The 20,475-nt window shown below is 47.0% G+C and overlaps 1 protein-coding gene across 1 annotated transcript in view; it reads right to left on the bottom strand.

The window, feature by feature from the left end:
* Positions 1–20,475, bottom strand: part of LOC140429248 (tubulin-specific chaperone A-like) — a 110,488-nt gene that overhangs the window by 52,281 nt on the left and 37,732 nt on the right. Inside the window, exon 2 of the mRNA XM_072516009.1 lies at positions 6,688–6,793. Coding sequence (XP_072372110.1) covers positions 6,688–6,793 — 106 coding nt within the window. The remainder of the gene's footprint in view (positions 1–6,687; positions 6,794–20,475) is intronic.

Genomic DNA, 20,475 nt, shown 5'->3' with positions numbered 1-20,475 from the left:
ATATTTAACTTGGAAATTAAAAGCTTAGTTTACAGTGGGGAGATAAGGGGCGCGATTCTCCGTTCCCGCGCCGGTTGGGAGAATCGCCTGGCGCGCCATTTTTCCCCGCGACGCCGGTCCAACGCCCTCCCCGCGATTCACCCAAGCGGCGACAACGGCCCCGTCAAGTTCTGCAAAAATGGCGATTCTCCGCTACACCCGCTATTCTCCTGCCCAAAACGACGGCTTCCCGCCGGCACCATCCACACCTGGTCGCTGCCGGCGGGAACAGTGCGGGAACGCTGGGGGGTTCTTTCACCGGGGTAGGACTCAAAAGGGGTCTGGCCCGCGATCGGTGCCCACCGATCGGCGGCCCGGCTTCTCTGGAGGACCTCCTTTCCTCCGCGCCCCGCAAGATCCATCCGACATCTTCTTGCGGGGCGGCCTCGGGGAGGACGGCAACCACGCATGCGCGGGTGATGCCAATGCCCGGCGCGCGCTGACGACGCTGCTTTCGCGACACGCCCCCCAAGTTTCTCGCGGCCCCGATCCTAGCCCATTTTCGGGCCTTGAATCGGTCGAGATCGGGGCCGTTTCGCGCCGTTGTGAACCTCAACGGCATTCACGAGGGCGTGGGCACTTAGTAGCGGGAGCGGAGAATCGCGCCCAAGCAAGTTCACAATGTTGAGATCAAGAAGAAGGGGATGTCTGCCAGAAAGCCCAATTTCAATATCGTGGAGATATAGAGAGGGATGAAAGCATTTAGCAAAGCATATTTAAGCTTTCAAAGGAAGTTCAGAAGGCTACTTGCCCCAGTACGTGTTAAATTAAAGAAAATACAATTGTAACTGAGCCATACACATACAGACCAGAATACAGTGGAGTGGGGGACCACCAAGCAGACAGGAGGGCTAAGACAGGAATGCCAAAGAAGTGCTCACAAAACCCCTAACCATTCCTTGAACAACTGATGTCTGGCACATCACAGTGTTTAGGAGTCTGCAGATCAAGCTACTGAGAAATTTCTGGTTGCTAGATATAGGGTGGCAATTCACTCCTAGTTGATGAAAAGTTAAAAGGATTAAAGTGCCCTTTGCCCATCTCCGATCAATCTCCAAATAAGTAAACTTAGTGCCTTGCCCAAACCCACACACCCACCTGCATAGGCACCACTAGAAACAACGAAAAACTACTTATACCTTCTAATTAGTAAGTTTGAGCTCCAACAACCGTGATATCGCATTTGATATCACCATCTCCCATTGCTAGGCCCACCAGATCAGCTGATATTTGAACAATACTGAACTAATGGCTTCAAATTCATTATTTTAAGCTGGTGACTATAGCCAACTGCCATCCGGACATTACTACCATTTTTCTCGCCACTAAACCAAATACCCCCTTGTCAGCTTCTACCTTCCACAAAATCTAGCTTGTCCAAAATGTTTTTTTTTTTTTTTTAATTTAGTGTACCCAATTCATTTTTTCCAATTAAGGGGCAATTTAGCGTGTTCAACCCACCTACTTTGCACATCTTTGGGTTGTGGGGGCGAAACCCATGTAAACACGGGGAGAATATGCAAACTCCACACGGACAGTGACCCACAGCCGGGATCGAACCTGGGACCTCGGCAACGTGAGACTGCAGTGCTACTACTGCGCCACCGTGCTGCCCCAGCTTGTCCAAAACTTACTGCACACTTTTACATTAACAACACTTGCTCATCATCCCTATCTTCACTGATCTGCACTTGTTCCTCAGTGAATTTAAAATTTCCGGATGTTCACAAATTCCTCCATGGACTCACCCCATTCTATCTCAACCATCCTAACCTCTCTTCCAATATCCCATCTCATGCCTCCTGTAAATCCCATACCCTCTGCCTCTTGGTGATGCCATCGGATTTTCTGAAAACCTTCCCCCTGCTTTGCCACCACTCCTTTCTTACTCTGTCGGACATCTGTCGACATTTAAAGCCTATATAAATGAAAATTCTTGTTGATAGATTGAAGAATAAAGCAGTGTGAAGAATCAAATATTTTGAGGTAGTTTTAGCAAGAAAGGTCTGAGAGTTCCACTTGAGACCAGATCCTGATGCAGATAATGTTACCAGATGAAAGAGTAAAGATTCGCTTATAGGATATAGTGATAGCTGCTCACTGAGAATTTGAAGAGAATGCAGAGTTACGGCAATGGTTTTCATTGTTTCCGTTGATGCGAATGAAGGAAATTTAGAATAAGGAAATTAATTATTGCAGAATGGAATTATCAACAAATGGTGGGGATTAGATAAAATCAATACAAAAGAGGAATAGAACGTTGAGAGAAGTCTAGAATTTTTGGGAGGAAATTCCAGAGTTCACTTCTGGGCAGCTAAAGGGGTGCAAGAGACACCAGGAGACCAACCCTGGTTCAGTGAGAAGTATAAGAGAGCATGCCAGGTGCAGCATCAGACACCTAAAAATGAAGTGCAAACTGGTAAAGCTACAACACCGTAGAGGTTGACAGATCCTTAAAAGTGGCAGCACAGGTGGAAATGGTGGTAAAGAAAGCATATGGCATGCTTGCCTTCATAGGACGGGGTATCGAGTATAAAAGCTCGCGAATTATGTTCGTTATATAGAACGTTAGTTCGGCCACATTTGGAATACTGTGTCCAATTCTGGTCACCACACTACCAGAAGGACGTGGAGGCTTTGGAGAGAGTACAGCAAAAGTTTACCAGGATGTTGCCTGGTATGGAGGGTATTAGCTAGGAGGAGAGATTGAACAAACTGGGATTGTTCTCCCTAGAGAGACAGAGGATGAAGGGCGACCTAATAGAAGTTTATAAAATTATTAGGGGCATAGATAGGGTGAACAGTTGGAGGCTTTTTCCCAGGACGGAATTGAAAATTTCAAGGGGGCATAAGTTCGAGGTGAGGGTGGATAGGTTCAGTGGAAATGCACGGGGAGAAGTTTTTCTACGCAGAGGGTGGTGGTGGCCTGGAATGCACTGCCAAGTGAGGTGGTTGAGGCAGATACGTTAGTGAACTTTAAGACGTATTTGGATAAGCACATGAACAGACGAGGGACAGAAGGATACAGGCGGTTGGTCTAGATAGGACACGTGATCGATGCAGGCTTGGAGGGCCGAAGGGCCTGTTCCTGTGCTGTATTGTTCTTTGCAACACAAGACTATATGCATGCTAAAAAGCAAAATCGACATGTTAGAGATAGAGCTAGGTGCTCCCACAGCCAATGGATCAGATCAAAATTCCGCTGTCAAAGAACAAAGAACAAAGAAATGTACAGCACAGGAACAGGCCCTTCGGCCCTCCAAGCACGTGCCGACCATGCTGCCCGACTAAACTACAATCTTCTACACTTCCTGGGTCTGTATCCCTCTATTCCCATCCTATTCATGTATTTGTCAAGATGCCCCTTAAATGTCACTATCGTCCCTGCTTCCACCGCCTCCTCCGGTAGCGAGTTCCAGGCACCCACTACCCTCTGTGTAAAAAACTTGCCTCGTACATCTACTCTAAACCTTGCCACTCTCACCTTAAACCTATGCCCCCTAGTAATTGACCCCTCTACCCTGGGGAAAAGCCTCTGACTGTCCACTCTGTCTATGCCCCTCATGATTTTGTAGACCTCTATCAGGTCGCCCCTCAACCTCCGTCGTTCCAATGAGAACAAACAGAGTTTATTCAACCGCTCCTCATAGCTAATGCCCTCCATACCAGGCAACATTCTGGTAAATCTCTTCTGCACCCTCTCTAAAGCCTCCACATCCTTCTGGTAGTGTGCCGACCAGAATTGAACACTATACTCCCAAGTGTGGCCTAACTAAGGTTCTATACAGCTGCAACATGACTTGCCAATTATTATACTCAATGCCCCGGCCAATGAAGGCAAGCATGCCGTATGCCTTCTTGACTACCTTCTCCACCTGTGTTGCCCCTTTCAGTGACCTGTGGACCTGTACTCCTAGATCTCTCTGACTTTCAGTACTCTTGAACGTTCTACCATTCACTGTATATTCCCTACCTGCAATAGACCTTCCAAAATGCATTACCTCACATTTGTCCGGATTAAACTCCATCTGCCATCTCTCCGCCCAAGTCTCCAAACAATCTAAATCCTGCTGTATCCTCTGACAGTCCTCATCGCTATCTGCAATTCCACTAACCTTTGTGTCGTCTGCAAACTTACTAATCAGACTAGTTACATTTTCCTCCAAATCATTTATATATACTACAAACAGCAAAGGTCCCAGCACTGATCCCTGCGGAACACCACTGGTCACAGCCCTCCAATTAGAAAAGCATCCTTCCATTGCTACTCTCTGCCTTCTATGACCTAGCCAGTTCTGTATCCACCTTGCCAGCTCACCCCTGATCCAGTGTGACTTCACCTTCTGTACTAGTCTACCATGAGGGAACTTGTCAAAGGCCTTACTGAAGTCCATATAGACAACATCCACTGCCCTACCTGCATCAATCATCTTGGTGACCTCCTCGAAAAACTGTATCAAGTTAGTGAGACACGACCTCCCCTTCACAAAACCATGCTGCCTCTCACTAATACGTCCATTTGCTTCCAAATAGGAGTAGATCCTGTCTCGAAGAATTCTCTCCAGTAATTTCCCTACCACTGAAGTAAGGCTCACTGGCCTGTAGTTTCCTGGATTATTCTTGCTACCCTTCTTAAACAGAGGAACAACATTGGCTATTCTCCAGTCCTCCGGGACATCACCTGAAGACAGTGAGGAGCCAAAGATTTCTGTCAAGGCCTCAGCAATTTCCGATCATGTTCAGTGAAAGGTGCTGGGTCTAATTCAAATTACCCTGGAAAGGCAAAGTAGCTCAAAAATCTTAACAGGTTAAGCAAGAAATTTCAGCACTGCTAAATGCAGTGACTACGCAAGTGGTATTTTCCACTAATAGGACCATTGGTCCAAAATGATGTTCTGTCTACTACACAAATAAGCAATGTCGTGTATGAATTTCAGTGTCAAGACACTCTTGGTGATGGACAATGAAATCATAAACATTCTGTGCCCTTGCCACCATCAGTACTTCTTCCAATTTAGGCTTAGGCAGCACCTTCCAAACCCACGGCCACTACCATCTAGAAGGACAAGGGCAGCAGATACATGGGAACACCACCACCTGGAAGTTCACCTCCAAGTCACTCATCATCCTGACTTAGGAATATATTGCCATTCCTTCACAGCTTTTAGATCAAAATCCTTCAACTCCCTCCCTAATATCACAGTGGGTATACTTACACCACATGGACTGAAGCGATTCATGAATGCAGTTCACCACCACCTACTCAAGGGAAGTTAGAATCATAGAATTTACAGTGCAGAGGGAGGCCATTCAGCCCATCGAGTCTGCACCGGCTCTTTGAAAGAGCACCCTACCCAAGCCCACACCTCCACCCTATCCCCATAACCCAGTAACCCGACCCAACACGAAGGGCAATTTTGGACACTAAGGGCAATTTAGCATGACCAATCCACCTAACCTGCACATCTTTGGACTGTGGGAGGAAACCGGAGCACCCGGAGGAAACCCACGCACACACGGGGAGAACGTGCAGACTCCGCACAGACAGTGACCCAAGCCGGGAATCGAACCTGGGACCCTGTAGCTGTGAAGCAATTGTGCTAACCACCACGCTACCGTGCTGCCCTTAAGGGATGGGCAACAAATGCTGGCCTAGCCAACGAAGTCCACATCCCGTAAAAATGGATTAAAAAGAAAACTGGTGTTCAGCATGGAGGAGTACTGATTCATCAGTTGAGGGAGGGCAGTAGGTGGCAATGAGGTTTCCTTATCTATATTTGACCGGATGCCATGAGACTTCATGGGCTCCAGAAAGGTTGTTGAACTCCCTCCCACCCCAACTGCATACCAGTGTGCCACCAACCTAGAGTGGATCTGCCCTGCCGGTGGGCCAGGACAAACCCAGGGACAGTGATGGTGGTGTCTGGCACATGGTCTGTCAGACATGATTTGACAAATATGACTATGTCAGGTGGTTGCTTGATTAGTCCATGGTAAAACTCTCCCAATTTTGGCGCAAGCCTCCAGAAGTTAGTAAGGAGAACTTTACAGGGTCTAAAGGGCTGTGTGTGCAGTTCTCATTTCCGAGCCTAGGCCAATGCTAGGTGATCCGCCCAATTTAATTACTTTTAGACTTTCTAGCAGTTTTTGTTTTTTTAAAAAGAGCACATTGCTGTGGATCTGGAGTCACATCTAGGGTTAAACCGGATAGGAGTGGCTGATTTCCATCCCTGAAGGACATTAATAGGCCAGATTTATTAATTCATTGAATTAAAATTTCACCAGCTGCCTTGGTAGTATTTAAACCCACTCGCTTGGGCCTTACTACCCTGCCATCACCTCCCAAACATGGTTGACACAAAAAATGCAGTAACTATGAAGGAATTTGCTTACTTTGACAAAGAAATATGGGTTCCACCAAGCTTACTGAATTTTTATAATAATTCTGAAATTATTTCTTTACAAACTTTAAATGTTGGACATTGATCATTAATTGACAATATAAGGTTAGAGTTTATATTTCAATTTTAATCTGTTTAAATTTTTTTCATAGGGTACAAAACACTAGCATTAGCATTTAACCACTTTTGACATTGATGTTCATTAAGTCATTTCCAAATACATCTTAAAGCGGAGAAGCAACTTCACCTGCTTTTTAACCACATATTGATCATTTCCATCAACTTTCATTTTCTCAACTTTTTCTTCTTGTTGTTTAGCCTCTTTTTCATACATGAGCTTTTCCTTTGCCAGCCTGCGGAAAACAATTACAACAACAGTCAAATCAGATTTACAAAATTAAAAACTTTTCATTCCCAAGTACATATGAAAAATTCAGAGCATTTGTGATACTCCAAGTACATCAACAGTATTAGAAAAAAAAGCCAAACTATCAATTTATTACTCAGGTCATGATTTCTCCCCGACATCTCACAACAAAGTTTTTATTTCGGGAAAAAAATTCTATAGCATTTAAGTATTTACATATTCAAATGGACAAACCTTCGAATTATTGGTGCTAACAGCACTATTACTCAATACATTTAAATTTGTTTACTTTATGATTAACGTGGATAAAAAACTAGTCCATCTTTTCCTCAGATTGTCGTTTTTATACAGGCGCCATAAATCCAACCATTTGTAATCCAGCTGCACGCTCATTAGCTGCGATCCGTGGCGCGTTCAGCTCCTTTCTGCTCATTCCACTAATCTCCTGTCTTTACTCCATTTATTTGCCACTTTTGCTGCTGCTCCTCTACAAAATACAACGCTGCCCCTTCTAAGATTAATTGATCATCAATTTAGTCCTAATTTGGATCAAGTCAGGTGGTAAATGGACCACTTTTGCTTGATTGTTAGTGAAATGTGTGCAAGTACATTGATAAATTTTGATTATTTGTCAATTACCACCAAATGAACTAAATCTATTGAATAAATTCCTGCCTGATTGCCATAATAGAGTTTGAAAATATTGCTATTGATAATGATTCCCATTAATAGTTTCTTCCGACTGCTTTGCCTGGTTGTCGGCAAGACAACAAAGAATTCATTTTTCATAACATCAGCTGCATGTGCCTGAGCAATCCTTCATTAATCAGCTACATTATGGGGCCGCTCCTCTGTAATGTGTGTTGCTTTGCTCAGAAAGCTTAAAACACTTTGTCATATTTTATGTCAATTACCAGTAATTTTAATATCCTTCCATCAAAGCATCTTGTAATAGTTAGCATATGCTATAGCAAGAATTTTAAGCTTCTTTGAGATCACTTGTCTTACAGTTATGCTTGTGTTTAGTCATGCTGTCTTAGGAGTGCAAAAAAATAAATAAGTGACAAGCTAATGAAAAGCAATTCCATAGTCTTAATTTGTATTTTGTATGCTAAGTCACTTATACGAAGGGTGGAGCTGGGCTTATTTTAAATGAATCTGCCAGTGCGTTTTCCCAAAGTTAATGGAAACGCAGCTCCCTGGAAAATGGAAAAAGGAATTAGACTCGACACACACTCAACTGCTTTAATACTGTATTTTTGAGCCATGTAGCTAGTGCCAGTTCAAATGACAAAACTAAATTACTGTTGTCATTTTATTAAGAGCATCCGCTGCATCTGGCACTAACTCAAATGTGCAAAATTGCAGGAAAACCATGCACAGTTCTTTCAATGACCAAATAGCGGAAGGAAGATGAAGCAGTGCTTAATTTTACTTTGCACTATGACTGCAGATCGTGCACAAGGTCACACACATATTGGTAGATCTGCACCTAGTATTGTTCCTGAATTATAGATGATTTAGAAAGTGAACTGTCGCTCAATAAATTCAATTTTAGTATCAATAGAATAGTTTACCATGGATGAAACTGTTCTTTATAAAGGATAGAAATCGCAAATAACCTAGAATGAAATGGGATAGAACTCACATAATACATAACTTGCATTTATGTATACCTTTAATGTAGAAACACAAGTTGGTGCACGGAAGCACAAGTGAAAAAGTGATTGGTCACAGCACCAAAGGCAGGGCTAGGGGAGTGGCCAACATCTTTTTCCAAAGAGGTGGGTCGTAAAGGAAAAGGAAGGCTAATAATTCCAACACATAAGCTTGTGTTTGGCAGACTACAGGTGGTTATAGAAATTGAAAAGCCTAAAGAATTCGAGGGATTTAAGGGAGAGAATGTTAAATTAAGGGACAGATGCCAATGCAGGTCAACAACAATGGGATGATGAGTGCAGTAGTACAGGATAGAATACAGTTGAAACTTAGATGGGAAAGGATAGGAAACCAGCAAGGCGAGCCCTGGAATAATCATGCCTGGAGGTGTCAACGGTACAAGTGAGTTTCAGCAGCAGATAGCCTGAAGTAGCAACAATTGTGGATAAAGGTAAAAAAGTGCAAATTTGTAGTCTTAATGATGGAGCAGATATAGAGTTAAAAGCTCAGTTCAGAGTTGAGTAAGTAACAGCAGTTGTGAACAGTCCGTTGAGACTGAAATAGTGGTGGAGTGAGAGTTACTTTGGGGTGGTGAGGGCACAGAATCTGTGACAAGGGCCAAAGAAAATTACATCAGTTATCTCCATGTTGAGCTGGAGGAAACAGTGACTCAGCCAAGTCTGGATGTCAGATAAGCAGTCAAGAGAGGGAGTGGAGAAGTGAAGCTGGATGGTATTGGCAAACATGTGGGAAAAGAGGGGTGCAGGGATGGATCCTTGTGGAACCCCAGAGCTGGTAATGTGGGAATGGAGAGAGAGAGAAGCTACTGTGAAAAATACTCTAGCCATGACTGAGTGGGTAAGAGTGGAACAAAGTGATGGCAAACCACATTGAGCTGGACACCGGTGTGTTCGAGGAGGATATGGCTGACTTGTGCTGAAGGCGACAGGGAGGTTGAGTTATGACAGAATGCATCATAGTCATGGTCACTGAAGATAATGTTTATGAATTGGTTAGGGCTGTTTCATTTCTGTCAGTTGAAGAAACCAGATTAGAGAGATTCAAGGAGCTTGCTGTGGGAGGTGGGCATGAATCAGAGAGGTGGCATCACATTCAAAAATTTGGAGAAGAAAGGGAGATTGGTGTTTACAAGGACAATGGGATGGACATTGTTTTTTTCCAGGCGTCAGCTTTGCAAAGGAGGGGGATCAGTAACTGAGAAAGAACCATTTACTATGTTTTTTAATTCTTTCACAGCACATGTGTTGATGGCATTTGTTGCATATGCCTAATTGCCTTTGAAAAAGCAATGGTGAACCAATTTCTTGAAATGCTGCAGTCCATCTAGTGTAGGTACACCCAAAATTCTGGCAAGGGAGGGAGTTTCAGGCTTTCAGCTCAGAGACAGTGGAGGAATAGTGATATAGTTCCAAGTCAGGATGGTGTGTGGTTTGGACGGTAACGTGTACCCACTCATCTGCTTCCCTAGTCCTTCCAAGACGTAGAGGATGTAGGTTTGGGAGATGCTATCAAAGGAGGCTTGGCAAGTGACTACAGTGTACCTTGTAGAGGGTACATAGCGCTGCTACTGCACACCAGTGGTGGAGAGTGACTGAATGATTGATTAAGGTGGTGGACGGGGTGCCAATCAAGCAGGCTGTTTTGTCCTTGATGGTGTCAAGCTTCTCGAGTGATATTGGAGCAGCGCTCATCCAGGCAAATGGACAGTATTTCATCACACTCCTAACTTCTGCCTTAAAGATGGTAGACAGACTTTTGGAGTCAGGAAGTGAGTTACTGGCCACAGGATTCCTAGCCTCTGACTTGGTCTTATAGCCACATTACTTATGCAAGTTTATGTTCAATAGTAACTTTTAATTTATTGGTAATAGAGGATTCAGCTACGGTAATGCCAATGTCAAAGGGCAGTGGTTAGATTTTCCTCTTGTGGGAGATGGCCATTGTCTGGCATTTCTATGGTGCAAATATAATTCGGCCCAAGCCTCAATGTTGTCTAGGTCTTGCTGCATATGGTTACAGACTGCTTCAGTTACCTGAGGAATCGCAAAATGGTATGGAAAAATGTTTAATCATTAGCGCACATCACCATTTCTGATCTTATGCTGGAAGGAAGGTCTTTGACAGAGCAGCTGAAAATGGCTGGGTCTAGGACACTACCTTGAGGAACTCCTGCAAAAATATCCTGGGCTGAAATAATTGACCTCTAACAACCACAACCATCTTCCTCTGTGTGAGGCATGTCTCCAACCAGGGTAGGGTTCCATCCCAAAGAGAAAATGCTGGAAAATCTCAGCAGCCCCATACCCCTTCTCCCAATTCCCATTGACATTTTGCTCAGGCTCCTCGATGCCATACTTGGCCATCTTTTGCCTTGATGTCAAGGTCATCTCGTTAATTCAGTTATTTTGTCCATGTTTAGACCAAGGTAGCAATGAGGTCAGGAGCTGTGTGATCCTGGCAGAATGTGTGCTATCATTGGATCAGGAAGAAACTTTGTGAGGTGAGTAATATACTGAGAAGGAGTACGACGCAAATATCACCAAGAAGAGCTCTGAAACATAATGTTGCTAGAGAAACTGAAGATCGGGTTTAGGACTTGGGCACATCACCATTTGTTTTCCAACACGTTTCTTTGACTAACGTTCACCTTATTCAACATACTGATGAAGTTGCACAAAACAGACATAAATCACAAGAACCACCATTGGCACCTTGTACTGCCCACCCTTCTCTTCCATCCCATCTCTTCCATCCCATCTCTCCTCACCTTTTCTTCCTGGTTCTCATCTTCCCCATTACATTCCTGCTCACACCCCTCTATCCTCTGAAAGCCTGACTCAGTCATGAAAATGGGTTCATAACCCATTCCAGAAACTTGAACACAATCTAAGCTAATGCTTAGGTACAGCATTATTAGATGAAATTTTAAATCAAAGTTCAATTTGCCCTCTAATATAGGTTCACAAGATCCTGTGGCAATATCTGAAGAGCAGAGCAGGGCAGTTTTCCCAATGGTCTGGATTTTTGGAGTCATGGAGACTCCACAGTGTATCCAAAATGATGGATGGACCTGGGATCTGAAGATCTTCCGCCATATCCTGAAGTGGGAGAATCCGTCAAAGAAAGTTGTGCAATGTTGGTCTGAGGAATCGGATGATCTCCTACGGGACTGCTTAGAGTTAGTGGACTGGCCAGTAATTAAAAACTCTGTGACCAGCCTAAACGAGTACGCCACTACAGTAACTGACTTCATTAGTAAGTGTGTGGAAGATCGTGCCGAAGAAGCAAATCCACGTGTTTCCTAACCGGAAACTCTGGATGAACAGGGATATCCACTACTTGCTGAAGTCTAGGTCTGAGGCATTCAGGTCAGGCGACCCCGACCTATACAAGAAAGCCAGATATGATCTAAGGAGATCCATCAAATATGCCAAAAGACAGTACCGGACCAAGCTAGAGTCCCAGGCTAGCCACATGGACCCCTGCCGACTATGGCAAAGTCTGCAAGACATAACGGGCTACAAGATGAAGGCATGTAAAATCGTCGGCTCCAATGCACGCCTCCCTGATGAGCTCAACGCATTCTATGCACACTTTGAGCAAGAGGTCAGCAAGAGCACGCCCTCCACCCAAGAAGCCTCGGATGAACTTGAATCTAAGGTCACCATTGCAGATGTCGGAGCAGCCTTCTCAAAGGTCAACCCACGGAAAGCAACTGGTCTGGATGGGGTACCCGGACGAGCACACAGATCTTGCGCAGATCAGCTGGCAGGGGTTTTCCCAGATATCTTCAACCTCTCTTTACAACAATCTGAGGTCCCTATCTGCTTCAAGAAGATGACCATCATCCCTGTACTAAAGAAAAGCCAAGCAGCATGCCTTAATGACTAACGTCTAGTGGCTCTCGCATCCATCATTATGAAGTGCTTCGAAAGGTTAGTCATGGCACGAATCAACTCCAGCCACCCGGATTGCCTTGATCCACTACAGTTCACCTACCGCTGCAACAGGTCCACAGCAGACACCATCTCCCTGGCCCTGCACTCAACCCTGGAACACCTAGATAACAAAGACACCTATATCAGACTCCGATTTATTGACTACAGCTCAACCTTCAACACCATTATTCCTCCGCAACTCATCTCCAAACTCCGTGGCCTGGGCCTCGGCTCAGCCCTCTGTGACTGGATCCTGAACTTCCTAACCCACAGGCCACAATCAGTAAGGATAGGCAACAACATCTCCTCCACGATCATCCTCAACACCAGTGCCCCACAACGCTGTGTCCTCAGCCCGCAATTATACTCCTTGTACATCTAGGACTGTGTGGCCAAATTCCCCTCCAACTCGATTTTCACATTTGCTGATGACACCACCACAGTGGGTCGGATCTCAAACAACGAGGAGACAGAGTACAGGAGTGAGATAAAGAATCTGGTGAACTGGTGCGACAACAATAATTTCTCCCTCAATATCAACAAAACGAAGGAGATTGCCATCGACTTCAGGAAGCGTAGTGGAGAACATGCCCCTGACTACATCAATGGGAATGAAGTAGAAAGGGTCGAGAGCTTCAAGTTTTTAGGTGGCCAGATCACCAACAACCTGTGCTGGTCTCCCCATGCCGACACTATAGTTAAGATAGCCCACCAAAGACTCTACTTTCTCAGAAGACTAAGGAAATTTGGCATGTCAGCTACGACTCTCACCAACTTTTACAGATGCACCATAGAAAGCATTCTTTCTGGTTGTATCTGGTTGGTATGGATCCTTCTGCGTCGGAAAGGCAGCCAGCATAATTAAGGACCCACGCACCCCGGAAGTACTCTCTTCCACCTTCTTCCGTCAGGAAAAAGATACAAAAGTTTGAGGTCACGTACCAACCGACTCAAGAACAGCTTCTTCGCTGCTACCATCAGACTTCTGAATGGATCTACCTCATATTAAGATGATCTTTTCTCTACACCCTAGCTATGAACTGTAACATTACATTCTGCAGTCTTTCCTTCCCTATGTACGGTATGTGTTGTCTGTATAGCATGCAAGAAGCAATACTTTTCACTGTATACTAATAGATGTGACAATAATAAATCAAATCAAATATCCGGCAGAACAATTTTTATCAGGGGAGGAGATGGGATGGGACTCCCTGTTGTGAGAAACCCAAACTCACAGGGCCATTTCAACACAGCGCTGTGTTCAAATTGACACATTTGCGTTGGAACAGGGTGTATCCCGCCTTGTAGGGTTACAACCCTTTAGAGATGCCATTAATGCAAGTGAAGGGCGGATGAGGTATGTAGAAATGCCAAGTTATTTGAAAGAAAAACTCTGCCCGTATCATGGAGTTGAAAAAAATCTGTCCTAGCAGTTTCAATAACTATTTGTTGATCTAACCTGCAGGGCTATGATTAATTTTTACTGCTTTTCACTGCCTAGAATTATCATCCAGAGGGGGTGGGGGGGGGGGGTATTCTGTTCCACCAGCAGGGCAGACCCATCAGGGGTGGTGGCACAGTGGTATACAATAAGGAGGCAGCTGCCGTGGAAGTCCTCAACTGGACCTTATGAAGTGTCATGATACCAGGTCAAACTTTGGAAAGGAAACCTCCTGCTGATGACCACTGCCGTCTCTTTTCACCCCTCCCCCCCCCACACCCCCACCCAAACAAAGCTACTGAATCAGTACTCCTCCATGTTGAACACCACTTGGAAGAAGGAAGAAACATTAAGGGTGGGAAGGATGCAGAATCCATTCTGGTGGTGGACTTCAATTGCCATCACCAGGTGTAGCTCAGCAGCACCACAACAGACCGAACCCTAAAAGGTATTGTTGTTGGACTGGGTCTGTGGCAGATGGTGAGAGAACAATGAGAGGGAAAGACATACTTGAACTCATCCTCACCGACCTGCCCACCGCAGATACATCTGTCCATAACAGTATCGATAGGGGGGACTTCCTGTGGTGGCCATGGAGTGAGCGGTCGCATATTCGGTAGCTCCTGCTCAAGGTGGAATTTTCAGTTCTTTTCCTCATCTGAGGGGTGAACCTTTGGATGGAAAGAGGTGTAGGAGTGTCAGGAGAAGAAGGTGTGACTCCTCTGGTATGTTTGCTGCATGGATCGCCGAACTAGGAGTGGGTCGGGAAGAAGGGAGCTGGTGGAGCAGAAATCTTCGCGATTTTGCCACAGATTAAGATGGCGGAGGGCAAAGAGCCTGTTCTGCCAATCCAGTGGTCAACGGAACAGCTGGTGGACTTCATAAATGAGGAGTTCATCCAGCCCAGAGGCTGGAGTCCCAGGGCCAGGCGATCAAGAAAGTGGAGGAGGCGGTGGGGGAGCATGAGGAATGGCTCGCCTCATTGGTGGCCGAGGTGGGGTGATGCGGGAGACCCAAAAGAGGCTGAAGGAGAAGATGGAGGATCTGGAGAACCGCTCCAGAAGGCTAAACATGCAGATTGTGGAGATGCCTGAAGGCATCGAAGAAGCGGAGGCCAGCACATATGTGGCCAAAATGCTGGAAAAGCTGATGGAGGAGGGGGCCTTTGATCAGCCTCTGGAGGTCAACCGAGGGCGATGGTGATGTGGTTGCACCGCTTCTTGGACAAAGAGGTTTCTTCAGTGGGAGAGGCAGACGAGTGCACCTGGGAGGCGAACAAGCTGTGGGTGTACCAAGGCCTGGACGCAGAACTAGCGAAGAGGAGGGCCGGGTTTAACCGGGTCAAGACTGCCCTCTTCAAGAAGGGGGTGAAGTTTGGAGTGCTGTACCTGGCCTGCCTCTGGGTGACTTTCCAGAATTGAAAATAATATTTTGGTGTGCCAGAGGAGGAGATGGAGTTTTTGAGAGACAATGGACTGGCAGGGGACGGAGGACATTGAACTCTTGAGGTTGTGTGAGGAGGTGTTTTCTTTTGGTGGTTTTTGGAAAACTCTTTCTCCTTTGAAATATTTTATTGGGTTTGGTGGTGGATGGGGTGCTTGGGGAGCATCAAGGGTGAGTGCACCCTTATCTGTTTCTTTATTTCTTGAGGGAGTGCGGATGGGGGAGGGGGGCATTAGGGTGGGGTAGGAGATTTGGAGGCCTTGAGCGGGGGCTGCCATGCTAGCTGGATGGACTAGTTAATGGGAGGACAGTGGGGGTGGTCAGGTGGCTGGTGCAAGGGAGGGGGATGTGGCTGTTGTTTTGTTCAGGGGAGGGGGGTGTTGACAAGGTGGCTGGTGTGGCACTGCTGGAAAGGGAGTGATGATGGTAGACATCTGAGGGTGGGCCGGGAGGGTCGCGTGACACAGATCGGGGGCTGGCCCAAAAAGGGATATGGCAGATCGGCTGGGGAGGGAGGTGGGGATCCCCCGGCCAGGCTGGTCACGTGGAACGTTAGGGAGCTGAATGGGTCGATCAAACGGTTATATGTGCGTTTGCGCACCGGCGGAGTCTGAAGACGGATGTGGCTTTTCTACAAGAGGCACATTAAAATATAGTGGATCAGACAAGGCTGAGGAAAGGATGGGTAGGGCAGGTGTTCCTGCTAGACATGAAGACGGAAGGGGGCGGTGGCGGTTTTGGTGGTGGGGATCAGGGGTTATGGGGAGAAGGCAAGAGAATGGGGATGAGAAAATATCAGCCATGATTGAATGGCGGAGCAGACTCGATGAGCCGATTGGCCTAATTCTGATCCTATGTCTTATGGTCTAATAAGCTGGTAGCGTTCGAGGTGGGGGACATTGTGGCAGATTGGGGTGGGGGGGTTGAGGATCGTGACGGTTAGTGGTAAGCTGGAGGGGATGCCGATGGTCCTGGTAAATGTTTATGCCCCAAAGTGGCATGACGTGGAGTTTATGAGATGGGAGCTGGGGAAGATTTCTGACCTGGACTAGCACCAGCTAATCATTGAGGGAGGGGGGGGATTTTTAACACGGCCATTGAATCAAGTTTGGACCGGTCGAGCCCGAGGTCGGGAAGGTGGCGGGGTGCAAAGGAACTGAAAGTGTAAGGAATTCTCGTATTTTCACATGTGCTCAGGGTGTACCCCTGGATTGACATTTTTGTTGTGGACAAGGCGCTGTTGGTGGGGGTGGTCGACTCGGAGTATTCGGCGATTGTGTTCTCAGACCACGTGCCGCACTGGATGGATTGGAGAGTGGACCGGGAGGCTTAGCGCCCGCAGTGGAGATTGGATGTGTGGAGGTTGGCAGATGAGAAAGTGTGCAAGCAGGTGAGGGGTACGTGGATTTGAACAACACGGGGGAGGTCAGGGCCACCACGCTCTGGGAGGCACTCAAGGCAGTGGTTCAGGGGGAGTTTATTTCGATTCGGGCACATAGGGAGAAGGTAGAACGTGCAGAGATGGCAACGGTGGTGGAAGACATTTTGAGGGTGGACAGGAGGTACTCGGAGACAGGGCTGTTGAGGGAGAGGCAGAGGCTCCAGATGGAGTTTGGATTGGTGTCCATGGGGAAGGCGGTCGGGCAGTTACGGAGGGCCAGTATACGAGAATGAGGAGAAGGTGAGTAGGCTGCTGGCTCACCAGCTTAGGAGACAGGAGGCGGTGAGCGAGATTGGTAGAGTAAAGGACGGGCCAGGAAGGATGGTGTTGGACCGGAGGCGGGGGTTCCTCCCCTGCATTGGAGGCGGTTTACAGCGCAATCCATTGGCCACATTGCACTCTCGTTTGAGCGCGGTGCGCACCGGTGAATGACGGGAGGGCCCTCTCGCATGCTTCCCGGAAGGTTTCACGCCTCGTGGGATTCACCCAAGTCCCGCCAGATGTCAGAATCAGGATGCCACCCACAAGGGACGGGACCAAACAGCGCCAGCATCACGGGATCCACTGGCATCCCAACTTCAGCACTGGTCAATACAAACATGGACCAGGCAGTACGATACCAGGGGCGTCTCGCGGGACATCGTAGATGGCTGGGTGGTCAAGATCAGTGCAGGGTGGCTCCCTGGCCCTCTCCTGGAATGCGGGCACCTTGGCACTGGCCAGCTGGCACTGCCACCCTGGCACTCCCAAGCTGCCCGAATGGCACTGCCAAGCTGCCCGAATGGCACTGCCAAGCTGCCCGAATGGCACTGCCAAGCTGGTAGGAGCACTGCCTGGGTGCAAGGGTGGTACTGCCAAGGATCAGAGGCCAAGGGGAACCATGCTCATGAAGTGAGGGTGGAGGGGGGGGGGGGGGTTTCAAGGGTGGGGGTACCCTATCCGTGCACCAAGTTTAGTTGAAATCTGTCAATTAGTTGAGATATATGGTTTACAGACATACAGACTAATAAACAAGGACAAAAACATTATTACCTCTGTCCGTGAAAAGGAGAGGAGCTGGGTAAGGGTGGGGGGGGGGGGGGGGGGGGAATCCCAGTGAGTTAGAATGGAGGAAAGTCTGTGCAGGTGGTCGGGGCTGAGGGCATTGGCAACAGCACTGCTCCTGATGGCCCGGATAAATATTCAGGGAGTCCGGTGGTGGTGGCAACGTTGACGATCTGGAAGCAGTTGCGGCAGCACTTTAAGTTGTGGACGGGGTCAAGGGAGATGCCGATTAAGGGAGCCATAGGTTTGAGCCAGGGAGGTGGGATGGGAGTTTTCGGAGATGGGGGGAGAGGGGAGTTAGGATATTAAAGGATTTGTTTCTGGGGGGCCATAAGACCGGAGCAGAATTAGGCCACTCGGCACATCGATCTGCTCCGCCATTCAATCAAGGCTGATATTTTTCCCATCCCCATTCTCCTGCCTTCTCCCCATAACCTCTGATCCCCGTATTAATCAAGAACCTATCTATATCTGTCTTAAAGAGTCAGTGATTTAGCCTCCACAGCCTTCTGCGGCAAAGAGTTCCACAGATTCACCACCCTCTGGCTGAAGAAATTCCTCCTCATCTCGGTTTTAAAGGATCGTCCCTTTAGTCTGAGATTGTGCCTGCGAGGTTGGAGGAGTTGGGGAGAAATGCGGGCTGGGGCAGGGGGGAGATGTTTAGATATCTGCAGGTCCGAGATTTCACCAGGTAGGAGGTGCAGAGTTTCCCCGATAGCGCTGTCCTCCACATTGCTGGAGAAGGTATCTACCACAGGGGAGTGGAGGGGGGGGGGGGGGGTCGCCGATTTATGGGGTGATTCTGGGGGAGGACAAGATATCATTGGAGGGGATTAAATCGAAGTGAGGGGAAAAATTGGGGGAGGGCATGGAGGACAGGCTGTGGTATGAGGTGCTATGGAGGGTAAATGCCTCAACCTCGTGCGCGAGGTTGAAGCTGATACAGTTGAAGGTGGTGTATAGGGCGCACCTCACAAGGATAAGGATGAGCTGACTCTTTGAGGAGGTGGAGTATGTGTGAGCGCTGTGGGGGGAGCCCCGCTAACCACGTACACAAGTTTGGTCCTGTCCGAAACTGGAGAGGTATTGGAGAGAGGTCTTCAAGGTTATCTCGGGGGTGGTGCATGTGAGGTTCGAACCAGGGCCCATTGAAGCCATATTCGGGGTGTCGGACCAGCCAGTGCTGGAGGCGGGTGCGGATGTCTTAGCCTGCGCCTCGTTGATTGCCCAAAGGCAGGTCCTGTTGGAATGAGAGGCTTGGCGGGGACCTGCTGAAATTTTTAACGCTCGAGAAGGTGAAGTTTGAGTTGAGGGGAAGGATGGAAGGGTTCCACAATTCATGGGAATTGGTTATCATGCACTTTCTAGAATTGGATACTATCGAACATTAGGGAGAGGGTTGAGTGTATCGTTTATTGGTGATTATGTATGGGATGACTGTGGATTCTCTTTTTCTTTCTTGTTTTATATTTGGGATGTAGGGGAGGTTTGGGGTTGTTGGTCAGGAGATTGCTATTGTATTTGTTATTGTTGGTTATCTGTTGTTGCGTGTACATTTGATGAAAATTTGGAAAATGAGAATAAAATTTGTTTTAAACCATTACCTCTGCCCAAACTGGCTATAACCAGCTTTTCCCTTCATTCCTAATTGTAGTCATACCTTCCTATCTGCTCAACAAATATTGAGAACCCATTTGTATTACTTTGTTCAAACTTTTTTTAGGAGGAGGTTATTAAACAAGTGCATACTTAATGGAACTCTCACCCTGAAAATGTAGCAGGAGTTCAGTCGGTGAGCCCCTTGAATTGCTGCAGTCCTTGTAGGTAGGTAACCCACTGTACTATTAGAGAGGGAGCTCCAGGAATTTGGTCCAGTGACAGCGAAGCAACAGCAATACATTTCCAGGTCAGATTGGTGTTGAGTTGGAGAGAAATTTGCAAGTGGTGGCATTCCCATGTGTCAGCTGCCCTGTTTTCCCAGGTGTGGTGGTCATGACTCTGGAAGGTGCTGCTGAAGCAGTCTTGGTGAATTGTTGCAATGCACCTTGTATATGGTACACACTGCGTCAGTAGCGGAGGGAGTGAATGCTTAAGGTCGTGGATGGGGTGCCAATTAAGCAAGTTTCTTTATCCTGGATGGTGTCGAGCTTCAAGAGTGTTGTTCAAACTGCACTCGTCCAGGTAAGTGTAGATTATTCCATCACACTCCTGACTTATGCTTTGTAAATGATGGACGAGTGTTGGAAAGTCAGAAGGCGAGTTGCTCAACACGGAATTGTTACAGCAACAGTATTTAGCTGGTCCAGTTAAGTTTCTGGTCAATGGTAATCCCCAAGATGTTAATGACGGGAGATGGTCAAGGGCAGAAAGTTAGATTCTCTTTCATTGGAGATCCTTACCTGACACTTGTGGCTCATGCTGGAAATGGTTCATGCCACTATTCAGTCCAAGTCAAAATGTTGTCCAGCTCTTGTTGCATATGGACATGGACTGCTTCAATTTCTGAGGAGTTATGAATGGGACTGGGCAGTGCTCAACAGCAGTGAACATCACATCTCCTGACCTAATGATGGAGGGATCGTAGTTGAGAAGCAGCTGAATATGGTTACGCTGAGGACACTGCCCTGAGGGACTCCTGCAGGGATGTCTTGGGGCTGAGACGATTGGCCCCCAACAACCAA

This window comes from Scyliorhinus torazame, chromosome 9 (genome assembly GCF_047496885.1).
Source record: "Scyliorhinus torazame isolate Kashiwa2021f chromosome 9, sScyTor2.1, whole genome shotgun sequence".
Lineage (NCBI taxonomy): Eukaryota > Metazoa > Chordata > Chondrichthyes > Carcharhiniformes > Scyliorhinidae > Scyliorhinus > Scyliorhinus torazame.
This window is presented reverse-complemented; position numbering and strand designations above follow the sequence as displayed.